The sequence below is a fragment of the Ambystoma mexicanum genome, chromosome 6q (genome assembly GCF_040938575.1).
Source record: "Ambystoma mexicanum isolate Mex_15411 chromosome 6q, UKY_AmexF1_1, whole genome shotgun sequence".
NCBI lineage: Eukaryota > Metazoa > Chordata > Amphibia > Caudata > Ambystomatidae > Ambystoma > Ambystoma mexicanum.
The window spans coordinates 697390361-697410309 of NC_090937.1; the positions used below are offsets into that span (position 1 = coordinate 697390361).

A 19949-nucleotide genomic window follows, 5' to 3' on the forward strand; every position below is an offset into this window, starting at 1 on the left:
CCCTAGATACAATTGCGCCACTTAAACTCAGAAAAAGTAAACCCAAGGCTCACCTCAACTCTTGGTACACTCCCTATTTAAAAACCCTTTGCACTAAAAAAAGATCTTGCCAGTCTCTATGGAAATCTCATCCATCCGAAGAAAATAAAACAAATCTGAGTGCCATTTCCGCCCTCTACAAAAAAGAAATTCTCCTAGCCAAACGCGAATCCTACAACACAAGAATAGCCCAAGCTAACTCTAGCACTAAGGAACTCTTTGTTATCCTCAAAGAACTTGAAGCACCTCTACCTATACCTGACAACTGCATTAAGGATAAACCTTGGTGTTCGAATATCCAACAAGCATTGACAGGCAAAGTCGCAACCCTTCAAATAAAAATTAATAATAAAAAAGCCTCACTATCACCCAACTTGCCCAATAATACTACCTCAACCAGTCCCACTATCTCTGACACATTACCTCGATTCAAATTCTCAAAAGTTACTATTCTCGAAACAGAAAAGACAATACTCTCACTCAAACCCTCTAATTGTCATGGTGATCAATGCCCTGCCCAACTCATAAAGGACGCAGCCAGAGAACTGTCATCTTTTATCACCAAATTGATTAACGCATCATTCAGGACTAACTCCATCCCCACTAACCTTAAGGAATCCTGGGTGCTCCCCCTACTAAAGAAACAAACTTTAGACCCTCTAATTCCCACCAATTACCGACCTATTACCACGGTACCATTCCTTCTGAAAATCATAGATAAAATGGCTTATCTACAAATTCAAAAACATTTGGAATCTAATCATTTGCTAGGATCTAGACAATCAGGCTTCCGGCCTCAACACGGGACTGAAACTGCGCTAATTGACTTGAAGGCCCAGATCGATAACCTCAGGGACAAGGGTGACCTAGCTCTCCTCTTGCTCCTGGACTTATCGGCCGCCTTCGACCTGGTCGATCACCAGGTCCTGTGCAGCCACCTGGACTCGGCAGCACACTTCTCCCCAGAAGCCATTGCTTGGATACAATCCTTTCTCAGTGACCGTACCATGAGAGTATTCTCTCCCATTGCATCAGCTGACCCTATCCCTATCACGTGCGGTGTTCCCCAGGGTTCTTGTGTCTCGCCCACCTTATATAACATCTTCACTAAGCCCCTTTTCGATGATTTAGATCATCTGGGTATCACCTACACTAACTATGCAGATGATACGCAGATCCTCCTACCAATTACTGGTGATTATGAAAAGGATTTGGCCTTGGTGAATAAGGTTTACCTCATCATCCAGGCATGGATGGCCTCCCATGGACTATGCCTGAATGATGACAAGACAGAGATCATCATCCTGGGTACACAATCTTCTCTCAAAAAACTAAGTCCAAAATATTCTGCCTTCAGCGTCGACAATAACATTATCACAACTGCTAAGGAAGTAAAAACACAAACAGGTAAATACGCTGGCCTCAGCCACAGCCTACACATGCAAATTAATCAGAGCTGGTAGAGCCTTCCTCTGCAACAGCTGTATCACCCTTGCTTCCTGCAAAATAACGCCATTAGAGATGCGCTTGGAATTGCCAGGAGAGATCATATTTCGGACACTAGAAGAGCAAATAACTGGCTGTCCACAATGGACAAAATAAAACTTAGTCGCCTCCCTTACTCATAAATGTGTAAACAAAGTAGGCCCTCGCTATCTTGTGGATAGAATCAATACTAAACCTGAGACAAGATTAACCAGACATTCCAATACTAACTGCCTCTTGACCCCTAGATTCAAACTTGCCAGAGTGGGAGGAAACAGCTTCCAGGTTAAGGCTACCCAACTATGGAATTCACTCCCCACTCCACTCAGACTAGAACCATCATACACAAAATTTCGCCACAACCTTATAAAAATGCTCAAAGATTCTGACGGCTAAGTGAGAATCTGGCCTTAGTCCATTCTACCAGCATTTACCTTCCTTTACTTCGGACTTCTCTCGCTATGTCCATTGTAAAATCTTGTATAAAGCTCATATTGTATATATATTCTTTGTGCAATCGCCTTGTAAAAATGTGTTTACTGTAATAATGTTTTTTGACTTTATATAATAACACTACAACTGTAATGTCTTCTTATGTACAACCAAGCTTTGAGTAAACTTTTGCGATGCGCCCGACTACCTTCGGGTTTGGTGCGCAATACAAGTACTAAACTAAACTAATGAAGCTCCCTCCTGGCCTTGGTGACATGAGCTCTTCGGGATAACACACGGACAGCCCGAACTGCACCATTTTGCGTGACGAAGTGCTGTGATGTTAGCTTGAGAAGTACCGAGCAACAAATAGTTGCAGTAGTCCAGGCGTGAATTAACCAGGGCGATGGCACGCAGAGATCTATTGCTGAAAGATATGCATGGGTGGATGCGCGCGACCTGTGCCTTCATGGAGAGCTCAGCATCCAGAATAACACCCAGTGTCTTGATACAGCTGGCTACTACGATTTTGCTGCCAGAGATGATAAAGCTCTCATAGTCAGTGTGAAGTTTTTTGAGTCTTTGTCCTTGGTCAAGTATCGCTACTCGGTTTTCTGGGTTTTCAGAGCCAGATAATTGGTGCCATCCATGCCTGGATGGACTCTTAGATTGAATTAATCACAAGAGCGACCTGAGTGAAGTTGCCTGACAGTTCAAGGAGTACCTGAGTGTCATCAGCGTAGTTGGTATACTGAATACCCAGGTCATCCAAGAGGGCAAGAAGGGGCATAACGTAAATGTTAAACAATGTGGGGGAAATACACGACCCCTGAGGGGATCCCACAGGTGACGGCTGCTGGTATGGAGCTAGCGCCATCCGTTGCCACCCTTGCATTCCTGGGATGCAAGAAGGATGCTATCCAGTGTGTGGCTGTGGTAGCTCAGTGTGCCTGATCCTCTAACCTGGCCACCAACAATGAGTGGTCGACCAGGTCAAAGGCCTCAGAGAGATGAGAAGGGCTGGCTGAACTTTATCCACCAGATTGGATTTTAGGTCCAACATGGCGGTCTCCGTGCCGTACCTGGCTTTAAAGCCTCATTGCTGTGGACTAAGGATGTTGTTACTTCCAATGAACTCTTGAAGTTGGATATATGCAACAAAATCCACAATCAGCAAAAAGGGATCATTGGTTATTGGGCGGTAACGTTTGGCTATAGTGGGATGCAACTTGTTATAAGGGAGTGATCCACACTTCCTGAAGTATAGCAGGGCACATTACCTTCCGTAAAGGAAGTTAATAAGTTTGGTTACCAAAGGGGCCAGAACATCCATACAGTCCTTAAAGATGCTGCAGGGCCATCTGCCACTGATACAGGATGTGGGTTTCATTCCGGCCACGATCTTGCAGATTTGAGCTTCCGTGCAGTGTTTAAAGTCAAATGTGACTAGTGATTGTTTATTTTGGGTAGCAGGGGTATTGGACGGGGAAAGAGAGCCCTTCCTGTTGTTGGTGAGTAGGCTTTGTTGAGCCAGAATTACTTGTTGATGGCCGGAGATTTTAAGGTTGAATTCATCATGGATCACTTGACACCATGCAGCATCTTTGAGCTGCTTTACTCACAGATTGGCTGTTGGACTCCTTAAGGATTGAAAAGAGCTTTCTAGAGCTGGGTTTAGTGGATGCAATCCTGCTGTTGAAGCTGGATGATTTTGTCTCAACAATAGCAAATTTAACGTTTTTTACTAATTATACAGTGAGAGGTAGAAGGTAAAGGATGCTTCCGCCAGTCTCTGTGGATTTCTTCTCAAACGCCTGAGTGACAAAATAGTTTAATTGAACCAAGAGTTTTTATTTGATGCAGCTTTCACTAGCTTGGATTTTTGGAGTGCAAGAGCTTCAATGGCACAATTGATAGTTGTGGTAAGATGAAAAGTCAAATCGTCCATTTTCAGAAGATTCAAGGGGGGATAACCTGGCTGCCAGTTCGACTGATAGATTTTGTGGAGTAATATATTTGATGTTTCTGGTAATTCTAAACTGTTTGGGTCCAGCATCAAGTCTCAGGGGCATTGCTGGCGGAAGAACGGTGGTGTTCATAATGGAGTGATCGGAGCAGGGACTTTGCATTAGAGAGATTTTTGTGACCGATAGGTAATGTGTAAGTACCCAGTCAAGAGTATGTTCCCCTCTATGGGTGGTGAACGGTAACCCATTCTGAGAATCCAGAATGCAGCTGTCGCAAGAAAGGACACTCGGCAAGGATTTATTTGGTCTCCCATGTCGGTCTGCGGTTTTGGTGCCTTTTTATCAGCTCAAACAGTCAACTGTTACCCCCTGGTCGATCCGCCTCGTTTCTTAAGTCCGGCACTTTGGTGAGGGGACTTTGGTGAGCTACAGTTGGACCTCCAGACACACGATCCGACTCCTCAAAGTTCTTGGTGGATTTGCTCACGCAAAGATGCTAGTTCAAGTCCTACCTCGCCAGTCGCCAATGCTACCCATCACCTGTAGAGTCCCGCAGGGTTCCATCTTCTCCCCAGTGATTTTCAATCTATACATGGAGCTTGCCGAGAGCCCTCCTAGCCACACACATCCACCAATACGCCAATGACACGCAGCTATACCTCAAGATCGACTCCATCAGGAACCTGCCTCCCACTGATCCAGTCTTGGATGTCCAGTGCATACTTGAAGCTCAACCCTTCAAAGGCAGAATTCCTACTCCTCACCAACAACACTGAATACCCAAGCCTACAGACCTGGCTATCAACCCTGGAATCTGAGGGCTTCACACCCGAGCTCAGCTCCCACGCCAAGTCCCTTGGCTTCCATATTGACAAACGCCTCTCCTTCAAGACACACATAGCTAAGAAAACTTGGAATGCTTGGTATCGGCTCTCCCTCCTGTGAAAGGTCAAGCACTTCCTCCCTCCGGACAGCTTTAGATCCACCGTTCAAGCACTGACTCCCACGTGGATGGGGGAACGTTCTCCTCAAACTCCTCCCATCATCCTCTCTTCTGCCTCTGAGAAGTGTGCTACAGATACAGATATGACCACATCACCCCCACCGTCATTGACCTTCACCGGCTCTCACTACACACACAAATCACCTTCAAGTCTTACTGCATCATTTATAAGACAGTCGCCCTCAAGTGACCCAGCTAACTCACGGCGAAACTCTGCATCTCCGGCAAACAGTGCACCACCAGAAGCCAGGACACATGCAGACTTGAAATTTGCCACTGCAAAAAGGAAAGGACCCTATGCCTGAAGACTATGGAACCTCCTCCCCGTCGGCATCACTCACCCCCCACGTTTTTACAATTCAGAAAAGAACTCGAGACCCACCTCTTCAAGGAGTGTCTCCTCAACACCTAGGCCATCACGTTGCCCCTTGCGCCTCCTGACTCTATGAACGCTGCTCTCCTCCCTGCCACCCGGTACAGCTATACCCCTCTGGTGTCCCTCTGTATCCTACCCCTGCTGTATATCTGTTCTGTTACCACTGTAAAGTGCTTAGTTATGTGTCTTTAATGTTGTACACCTCTCTAAAGCGCTTCATTATGCATCTGTATTGGTGAATGCCTCTTTAAAGCGCTCCTTTGCTTCCTGAAGCTAAGTCCGCGCTCAATAAATACCATAATACATTGCACTGCAATTGGGTTGGGGTTCCTCTGGTATTGCCCGTTTGCAGCCCTGGAAGGTCACAGCATGTCAGGGTATGGCTCGATTTGCAGTTCGTTTTAGGGCTGATTGGTCCCACCAGTCAAAGGGACGAAGGAGTCCTCTTCGGAGCTCCTCTCTTGATAAGAAAACGGGTTGGGACAGCAGTGGTCGCTTCACGGTAACTGGAAGGGTCTGCCAGCGTCTTTGGTCATCTTCAGCTTTGGATCTTCTGTTCCAGTGCTCGACTTGCCTTCTACCTTAGGAACCTCATCTTTTATTCAAATTTCCCATTCACTCTTCTGCAAATTGTCCCTTGCAGTTTACAGAAAGGGGTGGGTGGCTGTCCAATAAAGACAACCACCTCCCATTGGAAACTGGTTCCACAGGCACATCAGCAGACAAAAGACAGGGGAGTGTCAAACTCCTCCCCTGCTTCCTGTCCTCAGATACACTGGAGGCTAGGCGGGCACACAAAGCGTTCCCGCCAACAGAAAAACACACATTCAGACCTCCCCCTACCAGAATGGTAGAAGGGCTAACAAAGGACAACCACACAAGAAATGGCAAAAAAAAGAAGCCACCTTGTTAGATCAAATGGGACCCTTTTGTGCATATGTGCAGCTGCCACCAGCCATAACTATAAGGTTGTCACTATGACCAGAATGTCACAGGAGCAGAGAGAAGGGGGAATACTAGGTATCCCCTTAGCACTCCACATAAGGTAGAGTGTGCTCATCTCTCATAGGTTAAAGTTTTAGGAAGGATACTAAGTAACCCTCTTTCCTTGAAAATGAAAGATTATAAAAAGGAGAACCCAAAGGGTCACCAGCAACACTGTACACAGGGTGCTTTGTGCTGCAAAAGTGTAACACGGATGCCTTTTAAGAGATATGGAGGAAAGCAAGACTCTGTAGAATAAGGTGATTCCTAAAGAACAGAGTTCCTATGGTTCGAGCAAGTAAGAATGAATGAGGGGAAACAGGCTCTCCTCATTCAGGAGAGCAGTAAAAAGGTCCAAAGGTCCAGCAAAAAGTGCTGGGATCTCACTAGGAGAGGGGATTACGCATAAAATGGATACATCTCCCTAACAAGTGTTATGGAATAAAACATGTGGTCCCGAGCAGCTCCCGTACATGCACTATGCAAGCATGTGTGCTGATGCACAAAGATCACCATTCACTGAAATAAAAAGGGCCTGCACTCAAACAGGTGATCCTGGAATGGGCAGCAAACGGCCCACGCTGTTCCCAGCTCTGTTATTTGGTGCTGCACCCATACCTACACCATTGCATGCAAAGTACGTTTTTTGACATAACTGGCAACAGGGTGGTATTTACCCCACCACCGACATCTATTTGCAGACACTCCTGATTAATTTGCTAGTCTACAGCGCTAATTTCTTAACTTCACCTGCTCTTTGCAGCTAGCACCTGTTTGTGGCCCATCCGCTGCTCTAGGTAGTCTTGCTGTGCATATATCAGTCAGCTGCCCTTGAGCCATCAGCATTAACCTTTGACAGCCCAAGATGCTCCTCCTGCCACCATGCTAAGACCCCTTTACTGTGGACTGGCCCCCTGATATACTGTTGCTGTTCGACATGATCAATGATGTCATCTAAAGGGCCCAAATGGGTGCTCTGATTAGGCCCACTAAATAACTACTCCAAAGCAACGCGAGAAACTGATCCCATCGTTACATGCCCCATACTGATACACCATGCTTGTGCATGAGCATTTTAATGCACTCACAAATACAATTGTGCTGTCTACATATTTTCAGCCCCAGGTCAGCCCTGACTAGAAGTAATTCAGCTTGTGCCAGTCAACCTGTGCCATGTGACGAGCAACAAGGTGCAACAAACCCCTGTCAATCTGCTCCCAAGGAGTGCCTGGTTTGAAAGACGCTTCCTAAGGTTGTGGGCAAGTGGGACCTCACTGGGAGAGACTCTCCCTTTGGGAACAAGGACTCTTGGAAGACGGGAGACATTCTCCTGACATTATTTTGTTAGAATAGTAGTGCGGTCAGTTAGGAATCGTTTTTTGGACAGTGGACTTTTTTAATTTTATGACTTCCTGACGACGGACGAGCACCCTTAGTTATTTACATAGGCAGGAAACACCCACATAGGAAATAGGGAAAGTTAGGCCTTTTTCTGGACATTTAATAAACCTACAAGTGGACATGCCAATGAAGTGACCGTGTCCTCCTTCTGACCCTCCACAGTGCAGACGTCTCCTTTCTGAACAACAGTTACTCATTTGTCCTCATCCATGACTTATCGTGCTGGCCAGAAAAGGAGTCGGCGCAGTCATCTTTCACTGAACCTGTTCTCCAAAAAAAGGAACATGTCATGGCAGCTTAAGGGATCTTATGCATCGTGAAAATGAACAACAAACTCTTTCAAGTACATGTTCCGCAAATATGTGGAGCGTTGTGGCATCAAACACATTCAAATGACTTGGTGCTGGCCGCAAGTCATGAGCACTGCATGCATACATTTGGTCGAGTGCAAATTATCCTGCTTCCTGCGCAGCTACAGTGCCATGCCACACTCCTTGCACAGGATGATCCCCAGCAAAATTAATTGATGGTCGTCTCATCAATAATACCATTGTATGACCCTGCTTGTGGACTCCCAACAACATTAATAAGGGACAAGTGGAAGGAAGGTGTCGTCATCCCATGATCACTTGATTACCGCTAGACATGTTAAAGTACCGGACATTAGGACAGGTAATAGTTCAAGTACCGAAAAACCACCACTGGGAAAGACAGGTCTGCTGTTCAAAGCAGCCCACTCAGTCACCCAGTGGCAAGGAGCCATTGTTACTGAAGGCAGCAGACACGATTCCATCCCCAGAAACACAACACACTTCAATAGGCTGTTTGATAGCTGTGGGAAGAACAGAAGCAAGAGTCAGCAGCAACTGATCAAAACCTGTTCACCACCACATGCACTTCCCAAAGTGGCGACTGACCATTACCATGAGAACATCCATGATGAAGTGGAAACGCCCGCGAGACCAAGAATCACTGCAGAACAAAGCTACCATGTTTGGCAACTGCGCAACCATTAGCAAACCCTGGAACAACCTCCGCTATAAAAGAGCACCTGCACGTCTACAAGAGTATCACCCTAGTGAGTAAGCAGGTGACTCACTGCAGAAGCAGCAAAGTGAAGGAGCTATACAAACCTTGACTTCGAATGTTTGGACTTTTGGAGGGCTGTTCTGTCATGGACACAACCTCTGGTCCCGACAGGCTTCTGTAGGAGCAGCAAGGATACTTATGCGGGCATGAGTCATGATGTGCAAACGCCGTCTTGCACAGAAATAAAGGGCTGTACTCGAGCGTGAGATCTTGGAATGGGCATCAAGCAGACAACCCAACTCCAGACTATTTGCACTGCATCACACCTTTACAATTGCATGCTAAGCAACTGCACTTCTTGGATGCCGTTAAGTCAACAAACTTTTTTACTGCAGTTTGGTAGAAATATATAGCCCATCATAGTTTGTATACACAGATGCACATTTACTATAATCACTCACTCTCTTCATACAGCATGGCTATCCACCCTGGGGAACCATGTGACCCCTGGCTTTATAAGCTACCCGGCAAGATCAGTGCCTTCATCCACAGGGATAGACCCTGCACATTTCATGTAATTAATGGCACTCTCGTTTGACAGGTGTACAAACGATTCTTAATGAAATAGTTTTGTTCACTGTACTGCAGCACTTCCTTTATTATTGTCAAATATAGAACAATTCCTTCTTGTGTGAAAACTAGCAGTTGAATACCATGTAGACCCTACCTTTTTAAATTGTTACTCTCTGCAAGTTACGTGGTCCATGTGCACCAAACGGAAATGGACGTGGCAGAATTTGCACTGTATAATGCCCAAAACCATAGCCTAACAGTGTGATGTTAAATGCTTTTCAGGTGTAAAATTAATGAATCTGTACTTTTTTCTTTTTTTTCTTTTTATTCAGGCTGCATGAAGAAGAACGGACAATAAAAGCACTTAATTCAATGAAGCCAGCTGAAAGCATGATTACAGATGGCACATCCTCACAGGAGTCGTCTTGCCCAGGTCCTCCCTTTTCTGAAACGCCATTCGATAGTGTTGGGGAAGAGAAAACATTGATAGAGAGAATGTTTGGTGGGAAAATTCAAACCAGCATTTGTTGCCTGAACTGTAAAACTACTTCTCAAAAGAGAGAGCCCTTCACAGATCTGTCTTTGGCCTTTTGCCCTTACTCTGCTAATGACAGTGAACATGGGATGCTCTGCCCTCCGGACGAGCGAGATGTCATGGTGCCGGTAGATGCATCTGTATCTGAAGCTGCTAATGAGCCTTTCCTGTGTGATCCTCTTTCAGAAGAGCGATGCGCTGCACCAGAGTTGGAAGAACCCCTCAAAAGTGAGCCACCTGAGCTAAACTGTGAAAATAGTTCAACCTCCGATACCCCTTGTGTAATTCAAACCAGAGACAACACACTTTCAGTGACAGACTTACTGAATTATTTCCTAGCTCCAGAGATTCTTGATGGAGACAACCAGTATTCATGTGAAAAATGTGCCTCTCTGCAATCCGCCCAGAAAACTATGCAAATTGTGGAGGAGCCAGAATACCTTATTCTCACTCTCTTAAGATTTGCGTATGATCCAAAGTGTCACATTAGACGCAAAATACTAGACAATGTTTCCCTTCCTCTTGTTTTAGAACTACCAGTTGAAAAATCAACTTCCTCTCTTGGTCCAATATCGAGGGTTTGGGCTGTTGACGTTGAGCTGCCTGACATTGGTGAAAATGTACCTAAAAAACTAAAGCCTTCTAGGACTGAAGATGCGTGTTGTACAGAGATGGTCTCTTATGTCTTGAGTTCCATTGTTGTGCATTCTGGTGTATCCTCTGAAAGTGGACATTATTATTCATATGCCAGAAATGTTGCAGGATCTGGGACTCCTGTTCAGTTGTGTAGTCAGCCAGAGTCCCTTGCTCTGACCTCCTCTTCAAGTCCTCTGCTAAGTGGCGATAGTCCCAACTCTCTTGTAACAGAAGAGACAAACTGCAGCGAAATGGCAAAGGAGTGGTTTCTGTTTAATGACAGCAGGGTGACGTTTACCTCATTTCAGTCTGTTAAAAACATTACTAGCAGGTTTCCAAAGGATACGGCCTATGTGCTGCTTTACAAAAAACAGTATAGTAGCATCAGTGTTGGTGCTAGCACAGCAAATGGACTTTGGGTGAATGGAGATCCACCTCTGCAAAAGGACCTCATGGATGCTATAACAAAGGACAATAAACTATATTTACAGGTAAGGATGTAAATTGGTGCATGCTCACCTTTCATTGGCTTATTTCAATAATATTCAGGGTATGGTTGCTTTCCCTCTGCCAAATGCAATTCGATAGTTTCTTTTGGAAAATGAAATTATACAATTCTGCATTTTTTAATTCAATGCTACACTTCTCTGTAGAGAAGCCTAAAGGTCCAAAGAAGTGTGCCATTTTTAGTTGATATTTAGGCATAGCATTTTACTTGGTTTAACTTTGAAAATTCACCCTGCTTACATATTTTTTAAAGTTTCATAACCTTTACCTCCATGTTTGCCCTGCCTGCTCCTCGTAAATGATCACTTTAAGAAAACATACGCTGGATGGAGCCCTACAAAATTCATAAGACTGTAAAGCTCCCTACATGGGGTAACCCGCTATACAACCAGACAGCAGACTTTAAATCTCACCCTTCCTAATTTTATGAATTTTTTTTATGTATGATATTCCAGAAGGCAACTGTGAATGAGTCATGATGGATATAATATCCTTGTTTCCCTTGTGCTTTGAAGTGGTTTGCTCGCAATGTAGCACCATATACAACTCAAAATATAGAATAGATTTTTTTGAAAGCATCCAAGATACATTTTTCCTTCCTTTCTTTAATAAATGAGATATGTATTCCTAATTTAAAAATGGCATAAACATTGTGATGTAGAATCAGAGCAACAGTCGATAAACCTGTCTAAAAACAAGAACATTCGCTCTGATAATCCCATTGGTCCGAACCCTTATCGCCTTTCAATCCCCCCACCACCTGTTACCTAAACATTGAGTTAGCGAAATCACTTTGCATTTATTTTCTCCAATATCAAAAAAAGTATTGGTATCCAAGATAATGTTGCACAGAAAAAAGCATTTGCTATATATTTTATATTCGCATTTTGTTTCCATATGCAGTGTAGTGTGGTTGGTTTCTAGCATATGCATTTAAACAAAATACAAGCTATGGCGGGTTGCATCAAAATCTAAAGGTTTGAGGTAGGGAAGATGTGTATTCAATTTAGAACACTTTCATTTATATACACTATGTATGTTACTGTTCATTTGAAATTGCATCCTTCTCTGAGGCATGGGAATTGTTCGGCTAAGCTCCCTTTCATCCCAACATTTCTTTTGAAATTACTAGGCTTTCACAGATGTTAATTTATAAATTGTCTGTTATGCTGTGAAGTCGGTGCCTTGGCTCATAGTCTGTTATTGTCTATACCTGTGAATCCCTTGGTGTTCCGAGAGGACCCTCGCTTTGTATTCCGACCGTCATCTCCGGATAAGCAAACATATAGTCTAGTTGTGTGTACAAGTTTTGTGGGGCCGATTAATGCGAACAATGCCTATCATGTCTATCATGTGGGTGGTGTAGCCTCCATATATCTTCCAGCTGAAAGTCTTGTAAGAGGGTCCTCAAGGTTTTGGCTGCGGGGGTAGGTTTGTCCAATTTCCTGTCTGATCTGTCCACCCTGGGGTCCAGCGTGCAGTTGAAGTCACCTCCCCATAAAACCGCATCCCCAAGGTACAGGCTAATTTTACTCTATAAGGGCTTGAAATAGGCCACAGTATCTTTGATCGGGCATATGTATTAATGATACACAACTCTCTATTTTCTATCAATCCCTGTATCACCACCATCCTCCCGTCTGACTCCGCCGTGGACTGTAATAGCTGGAAGGGGACATGTGGTGCTACCCATGTAATTACCCCTCTGGCGTATGCTGAATACGTTGCCCCTATGATGGTCCCCTTCCATTTCTTCCTTATCACCTCCTGTTTTTCTTTCATGGGGTGAGTTTCCTGTAATAGGGCGATATCTATTTTCTGCCTCCTTAAATACATCATGATCTTATTCCTCTTCAAGTAACTGTTGAGCCCCTGACATTCCAGATTGCTATCTTAAGGTCTCCCATCTCTCATGCATACCCAGTCTCCCTTCTGTCTTTCCTCATCTTCCACATCATGTGCAGCAGCTCGTGGGTGTAAGCTCGTTCCCTAGCTAATACCCCTTCAGATCCCCCAACTGTCCTCCCGCCCCCCAACAAAACTACCCCCTCCCCATTCCCCCTCAACTCCCCAAACACCCCTTCAGGCTCCCCAACTCCCTTCCAACACCCCACCCTAACCCTCCCCAACTGCTGCTCTCCCCAACTTCCCCAAATTGTTGAACTACCCCAACTCCCTCTCCCCCTAACCCCAACTGTCGCCCAGCTCCTTCCCAGAATCTCAGGTTGTCCCGCATCTAGCTCTGTGGGATATTTTAACCCACTAATCTATGCCCTGCAACATCACCGTGCGCTGCTTGCATCAGAAACCAGAATGGCCGCCAAAAAGAACTTTGCGCTAAAAATCTCTGAAAGTGCGCAGGAAAACCCGCAAAATAAGCCGCCAATCCATTTTGCCTATGTCGGTGGTAACACAGGAGACCACTGCCAAAACCTATCATTTTGCTGCCCACAGAGGAAAATGAAGCTACTTGAAAAAGCAGTGCTGCATTGCAAAGGAAAACCCACAACTGCTTTAAAAATCCATTTTTCCTTGATGGTGGAAAGTGCAAAAATCATGGTTCCCAAACATCACAAAAGATCCAACATCCTTGTTGGGTGTTAAACATCACTTTATTTAAAGAATTCACCTAAGCACAATGTCAGCAGAAACCTATTTTATCAGAAGAAAATCCACTTTCAAAGATGCTTGCTTGGAAAAATGTTAAAAATGGGCGCAGTAACACCGCTCGCCTGTGTCAGAAGCTAGCATTTACCTATACTGTCATTTAAACTTGTGCCTTAAAATCAAAGTATGGAAAAGAAGAGACTTCCCATCAAAAGCAATATAGGGTGACAATTCAATCTCTGTTTTAAAAAGGCTGGAATTAAGAGATTTGTGGCTATATTTGTAAAAATGTAAATTGTAATTTAGAGAGAGACTATTTTAAACATTGTTTTAAAACTAAGTTAAAACCAGCCACACTGAGCTTCAAAGACATTCCACAGTTTCTCCCAAACAAAGGAATCTTCCCCCCTGCCCTCTGCTGAAGAACTGGCAGGGAGGTGTGAAAGGAAATGGGAGGGGACTTTGGCCTGTTGCTCTGACAAGAAACAAAAGACTCCCTTGAATGAAAGGAAATGCAAATTCAGGTGTGACAGAAAACAACTGCTGGCAGGAAGAAGCCTGGGACTGCTTTGGCCCAGCCAAAACCTTGGGGGTGGAGACAGACAGGTTTGTTTATTCGGAGAGCACAGAAAATATCTTTTTGAAAAAGACTCATAGAAAACTGAACAAAATTGGTAAAAATCTGTAAATATAGTGTTGTTAAAATGAAATTGCTGCTCACGTTTTAAAACCACTCTGGAATTTGTGCGATATTCAGAGACTGAACCACGAAAATGTTGATATTGTAGCAGTGTGAAAATGCTAAAAATATGAAACTTCACAGGAGTATGCCCAAATGTTATTTGCGTGTATCTGGAAAAATGTGTACAGATCTGACACTGGGTAACCAACCAAAAGCGCGAAAAACTGTCATTTGTGAACCGAAACTCTTAGGAAGATGGGACTTTAACAGATACGTGCCTTATTTAATCTGTAATGTAAATATGTATTATTAACAAGTTGGTGATATTGGAAATATTCTTTATATGAAAAACAGATTTTCTGTGTAGGAACAAAGGGGAGGTTTTTCCCTGGATTGTAAATTGCAGCATCACTATGACACATTATGACACATTGTTTCCTTCTCAAATCAGGAGAGAAGGAATACTTTAACCAATAGGCTTCTTAGAGGGTTGGGCTTAGTATGATCAGTCTACCCACCCCTTTGGGAAATACATAAATAGGGACTGGTGAGGACCTAGAGAGACACACACATTCACCCATCAACTGATTTACTGGCGAAGCACTCTGCAGCAAGAACCCAGATCAAGACTCCAGAACTCTGAAAGCAGAAGGCCCAATCCAAAGCTGAACCCTTCTCAGCTGGCCTTTAAAATCTTGCAACCTGATTTTAACCCCAAACTTCCAAGGGGCACAACCAATTCAACAGCCGGGCTGTGCTGTTTTTCTGCTTCTTGCCAAGAACTCTTGCTAGAACCCAGAGATACAAACCAGTAGAGCAGAGGTGTAACCCAGAACCAACCCGTCAGAATAAGTTCAAGAAGCCGTGCAGAGAACCAGTGCCATGCTGAGAGCAGAACTAGGTGCCCTGAATCCTGTCCGGTGGTGAGCAGATTCCAGTCCAAAACCCTTGACCAGATCTCTTACGGGCCCATTCCAAAACCATAGTTGTGAGTATTTAGCATAGAACTGTCCATAGCCAATCTCTTATCCTTAAGTAATCTTATCCAACCCATTCTATCATATCCAGAACTGCATTGTAGAATGTCTTTTGTCTGTCCTGAATCCTTCTTTCATCCATATAATCCTGTGATAATTGTAGTGATAAATCATCTTTGCGCTAATATATTTTGCTGAAGAAAGGCAAGTGTCGGAGCGGGCAAAGATCGGACAGAGGCGCCTCTGGACTGGTGGCTGTACCGTTGGTATCTCGCATCTTATAGCCTCTTAGTGTTAAGAAATCCTTGTTTGTAATCTTCAACAGCGCATCTCTCATTTGAAATCTTGATTCTCTGAGGAAAAATCGACCTTTACTAAAACCTCTGTGCACTTTTGAACCGTACATGCTAGAAACGGAATTTATTATTCTTTGCATTCAACCTCTGAATTCAGTTTCCTATCTGCCAGTCATTCAACCATCATTGCTAGGGTGTCCCTGAACCTATCCAAAGCGGCTCCCACTAGTTTTGAATCCCATTTAGAGAATTAAAGTAATTTTTAGCATCCTTCCCATTCATTACAAGCCACATTCAAAAGCATTCAACCTGTTTTAAAATAATTCCTGTTTCTCTCTGCTTGCTGGGGGAATTGGGATTGAAACTGCATTTGTAGAGTGTTTATTCCTGAAACCTGTTTTCTCTCCTTCCATCTCTATATTGCATATTAGGGGGGATTGAGTAGTATTGGGGGAAAGAGTGATTACATTGCATTTGATTGAACACACAAGTTTTATTTCTGTGCTGCATTAATCTCATACCAATGCATTTCATTGAACCCCCCACAAAGTTATTCTATGCTACATTATTCTTTTCATCCATACTCCTATTGATTAAAGAGATTGTTGATTATTGTAATATCACCCATTGCTGATCATTGTATAAATATTAATAGTGTGATATTTAGATATTGTTCAAATTCATAAAAGTGTGATATATATATTGTTCAATTTCATAAAATAAATCTTTTAACTTTGCAAAACAACCTACTTCTTAGTTCAGTGAGACCGGGGGGGGGGGATTCAAAGAGAGGGGCGTGATATAAGGGTACATCGTTCAGAAATAAAAGAACTTTAGACAAAAAAATATATAATTAAGGGTTCCAGCTGGGCACCTCACGCGAGGCATTGACTTAGTTGGAGTGCTGGATTGAAACCACTTAAAGCTCTTTCTCGGGAATACCATTACTCGAGCTCCGCAGGGGGATACTGATCTAACCGTATCCTGACTAAACTAACTATGGGGGATAATAGTGTGTCTTCCGGTGCTATTGGTCTATTGCAGCACCTATACTCCTGTTTTGAATTAATGGTGTGCCCCAGTTACCTTCATTTTCTTGTGTACCGTCATATCTTACATGCTCCCAATAATACAAATATCAGCTGTGCTATATTCAAGTCCATGGTCACATTTTCTTTCAACATAACAATCCTGGTGACAATTGGTTTACTTCTCCGACCTGCCCTCAGTCTGGTCATCTGCGCTCACCGGACAGTTCTGGGCATCCAACCACTCTGCTGCGTCCTCCGGGGTCTCAAAGAATAGCGCCTTATTCTTGTGGAACACCTTCAATTTCACCGGGTACATCAACATGTACATGTATCCCGCCTCCTGTAACCTCCTCTTGATCGATCCATAATTCAGTTGCTGCCTTTGTACCAAGAAGGTATAATCAAGGTATGCCGTGACGGACGCGGATGCTCTATGTATTGTTCCACCTTTACAGAAGTGTCCCAAGAGCTTCTCCCTGTCTCTATAATTCATGATCTTCACGATGATCGGCCGTGGGGGGGCCCCTGGTGGCGGTCTCCGGACCTGTGCTCTATGCGCTCTCTCCACAGCGTACCCCTGGGATAGTGTTCCTCCTGTAATCTCCTGTAGCAACATAGTCTCTATGTAGTTGGTCAAGTCCGAAACCTTCTTCCCCCTATGGCAGCCCCACAATTCGCACATTGTTTCTGCGAGCCCGTCCCTCCGCTTCTTCTGCTCTGTTTTCCAGGTTGCGCACCTGTCGCTGCTGTCTGTGGACTTCTGCGGCGTTCGCCGTGCTGGTGGCTGTGGTGGCCTTCACCTCTGTCTCCAGCGCTCTCGCATCTTGCCGGAGCAAGTTAACATCCAGTTGAACCGCATCTATCTTAAATTTCAGTGAGGTCTTGAGTTTGGCCAATGCCACGTCGAGCTTGTTCTCCCCAGACACTTTCAAATCTGCGATCATGTCTAGGATCTACTGGTCATTCCGCGCTGGGGAAGCTTCGCTAGGTGTGGTTTGTCCCTTGTTCTTGGCCGCCTCCGTTGTCTGGGGTGACTTGGCAAACTCTTCCATCGTCGATTTCTTACCTTTATTTTTTATCAACTTTGTGGCAATTTTTTTGCCAGACATGGACTCACACTATAGACGGTTAGGGGCACTCCCTGTGCAGTATGAGTTATACAGTCCTCTGTTTTCTGCGGAGCTTATCCAGGTCGTATCCGTGAGCTCCAGTGGGCACCTCCTTACGCTCCCTGGGGTCTGTACCCACCGCTACACTCCGGCAGTATTGGTATCACTGCAATCATGGCCCTTTCAGCAGGAGCGACTTCACAACCGCAGTGTGTCAGCACTTATTTGTGCAGTGCTTTTCGTGGTTTGTGTTGCTCATCTGAGCGGGTCTAGGGTGTCGCTTCAATCCATGCCTGGTGATGTGTTATGCGCGGTCCTCTCAATCATGCTCTGAGAGCACATTATTTTGCTGGATCATTTCGGATCATCAGGAGCAGCTTGGAAGACACGTCCTACTCCATGGCCCTTAAGCCACACCCCAAAATACTTTGTATCCTTATAACTTTTTACCTGATGGCTTTTTCGTTACTTTGACAATGTGTCTAAGACAAGCTGGTGGCCGCTGTGATTTTTACAGTTTTTCTGATATTGTTCTCGTGCATTTTTACTTTTACTGCAAATGTCTACTAAAGGTGGCTTTCACCCTAAAATGGCTGTGCCACCAGATTTTTGATTTTTCTTTGGCCATCTTATCCTTTGGTCTTCTTCATGCCTTCTTAGGTCAGGAAATGCCACATGTGGTTTTCCTGGTGAAAGCTCCTGCTTTTGTGGGCTTTGTGAGTGCGAGCCAGAAGATAAGCCCGCTGACGATTTGAGGACGTCCCCTGCAGATGACCACCATTGACTCCAGTGATTGGCCCAGAGAAGCCCTGCTCCCTCTGTCTGATCTCAGAAGACCCTTATTGGTGCTTTAAAAATGTGACCAGTGGGAACAACCAGTCTCAACCACAGTTTGCGTATCCACACCTTGGAAGCCTTCAGAAGTGCCCCTGGAACACCAGTTGAAGTGACTAGCTCCCTTTTGGCCTACCGCGCTGCAGCCGTCGTCGTAGATCCTTGGGACTCACAGGATCTTCAACTTATGCCATAGGTCACCTGTTCTCACAATTTTAGCTTTCTCACGAAAAAGGGTAGCTGAACTGGGGCTGCTTCTGTGTTCACCACTACAAAATCACCTATTGTCGCCGTACTATAGTGACCTCTTCTGGAATCATCCTTCTGCAAACCTTTGAGGTTTCCTAAAGGGTCTGCACCACAAGAGGTCTGCATCTTTTCTTTGTTTGGGGCTCTCCTTCAAGAAGTTGCCTGAAACCGTCTGAAAATTGCGGCCAGCTCCTGACATGAAAAGTGACTTCTGCACCTAAGACCACTGGGCTCCCCTCACTCGAACAAAGGACAGAAGATTGGAGCCCCAGCAAATTCCAGAAGACCTGCAGTGTCGCCTGCAACAATGTGAGTCGGGGGTAATTGTTTGTCTACTCCCAGCCCCAACCCTTTAACATTGGGTGTAGAGGCCATGCCTCAAAACTTTCTGTCCTCGCCTTTGCTTTACTAACCTGGGTCAAGGATCCGGTCCTAAGACTTAATGTTTTTACAGGATAGTGCATCCTGTGCCTTATTTGAAGTAACTACTTACCTTACTTTTAAATCACCACCACAGCCCACTGCATTAGTTTTGAAATACCTTCCATGGAAAAACTTTAGTGGAACTTGTGACTTTTTGGGCACAGGGCCCCAAAGATTTTAGGGCTGGACTTTATAAGACAGAGGGAGCTGAGTTGTAATTATTCTCCATCTTCCAATAACTATAGGTGTGTAATGTTATCTCTGAAGGTGAATTTGTATATATATGTGATATATGGTTTTTGAGTACACTTAATACCTGCTATTCTATGATTAAGGTGTTTAGAAAGGCCTAATAATTGTATTTTCATATACTTAATAACTGTCTTAAATTATTGGTGGTTAAGATGGATTTCTAGAATCTGGGCTGTCGGACAGATGTTAGGTCATCTCCCTAGTTATAGTGAACAGGGGAACTCGCAGATCAGCCAAAACCCACACAATAAAGATAGCAATGGAGAGCAGCCAAGGCTATTCTCAGCAGAGTGCGAGTGAGGTCAGGGGTCCACACAGCGAAGCACACAAAATGATTCAATTGAGACAGGAATGTATAGAAATTCAGTATTTATTCTTGGCCTTAAACACACACACAAAAAATGAATCCAGCAGGTGATATCGCCGAACACTCAATAATAAACATTTCTGAGGCTTGTGGAATATGCTTAGATCACATGCTGTGCATAGACCGACATCTAGTGGAAGCTGCAGAGTATTACA

The 19949-nt window shown here is 44.4% G+C and overlaps 1 protein-coding gene across 2 annotated transcripts in view; it reads left to right on the plus strand.

Annotated features, from left to right (window-relative positions):
- The window catches only part of USP38 (ubiquitin specific peptidase 38), an 839905-nt gene that overhangs the window by 611047 nt on the left and 208909 nt on the right, over nt 1–19949 (plus strand). For both annotated transcript variants that reach the window (XM_069631202.1, XM_069631201.1), the window contains exon 9: nt 9622–10951. In XM_069631202.1, coding sequence (XP_069487303.1) covers nt 9622–10951 — 1330 coding nt within the window. The remainder of the gene's footprint in view (nt 1–9621; nt 10952–19949) is intronic.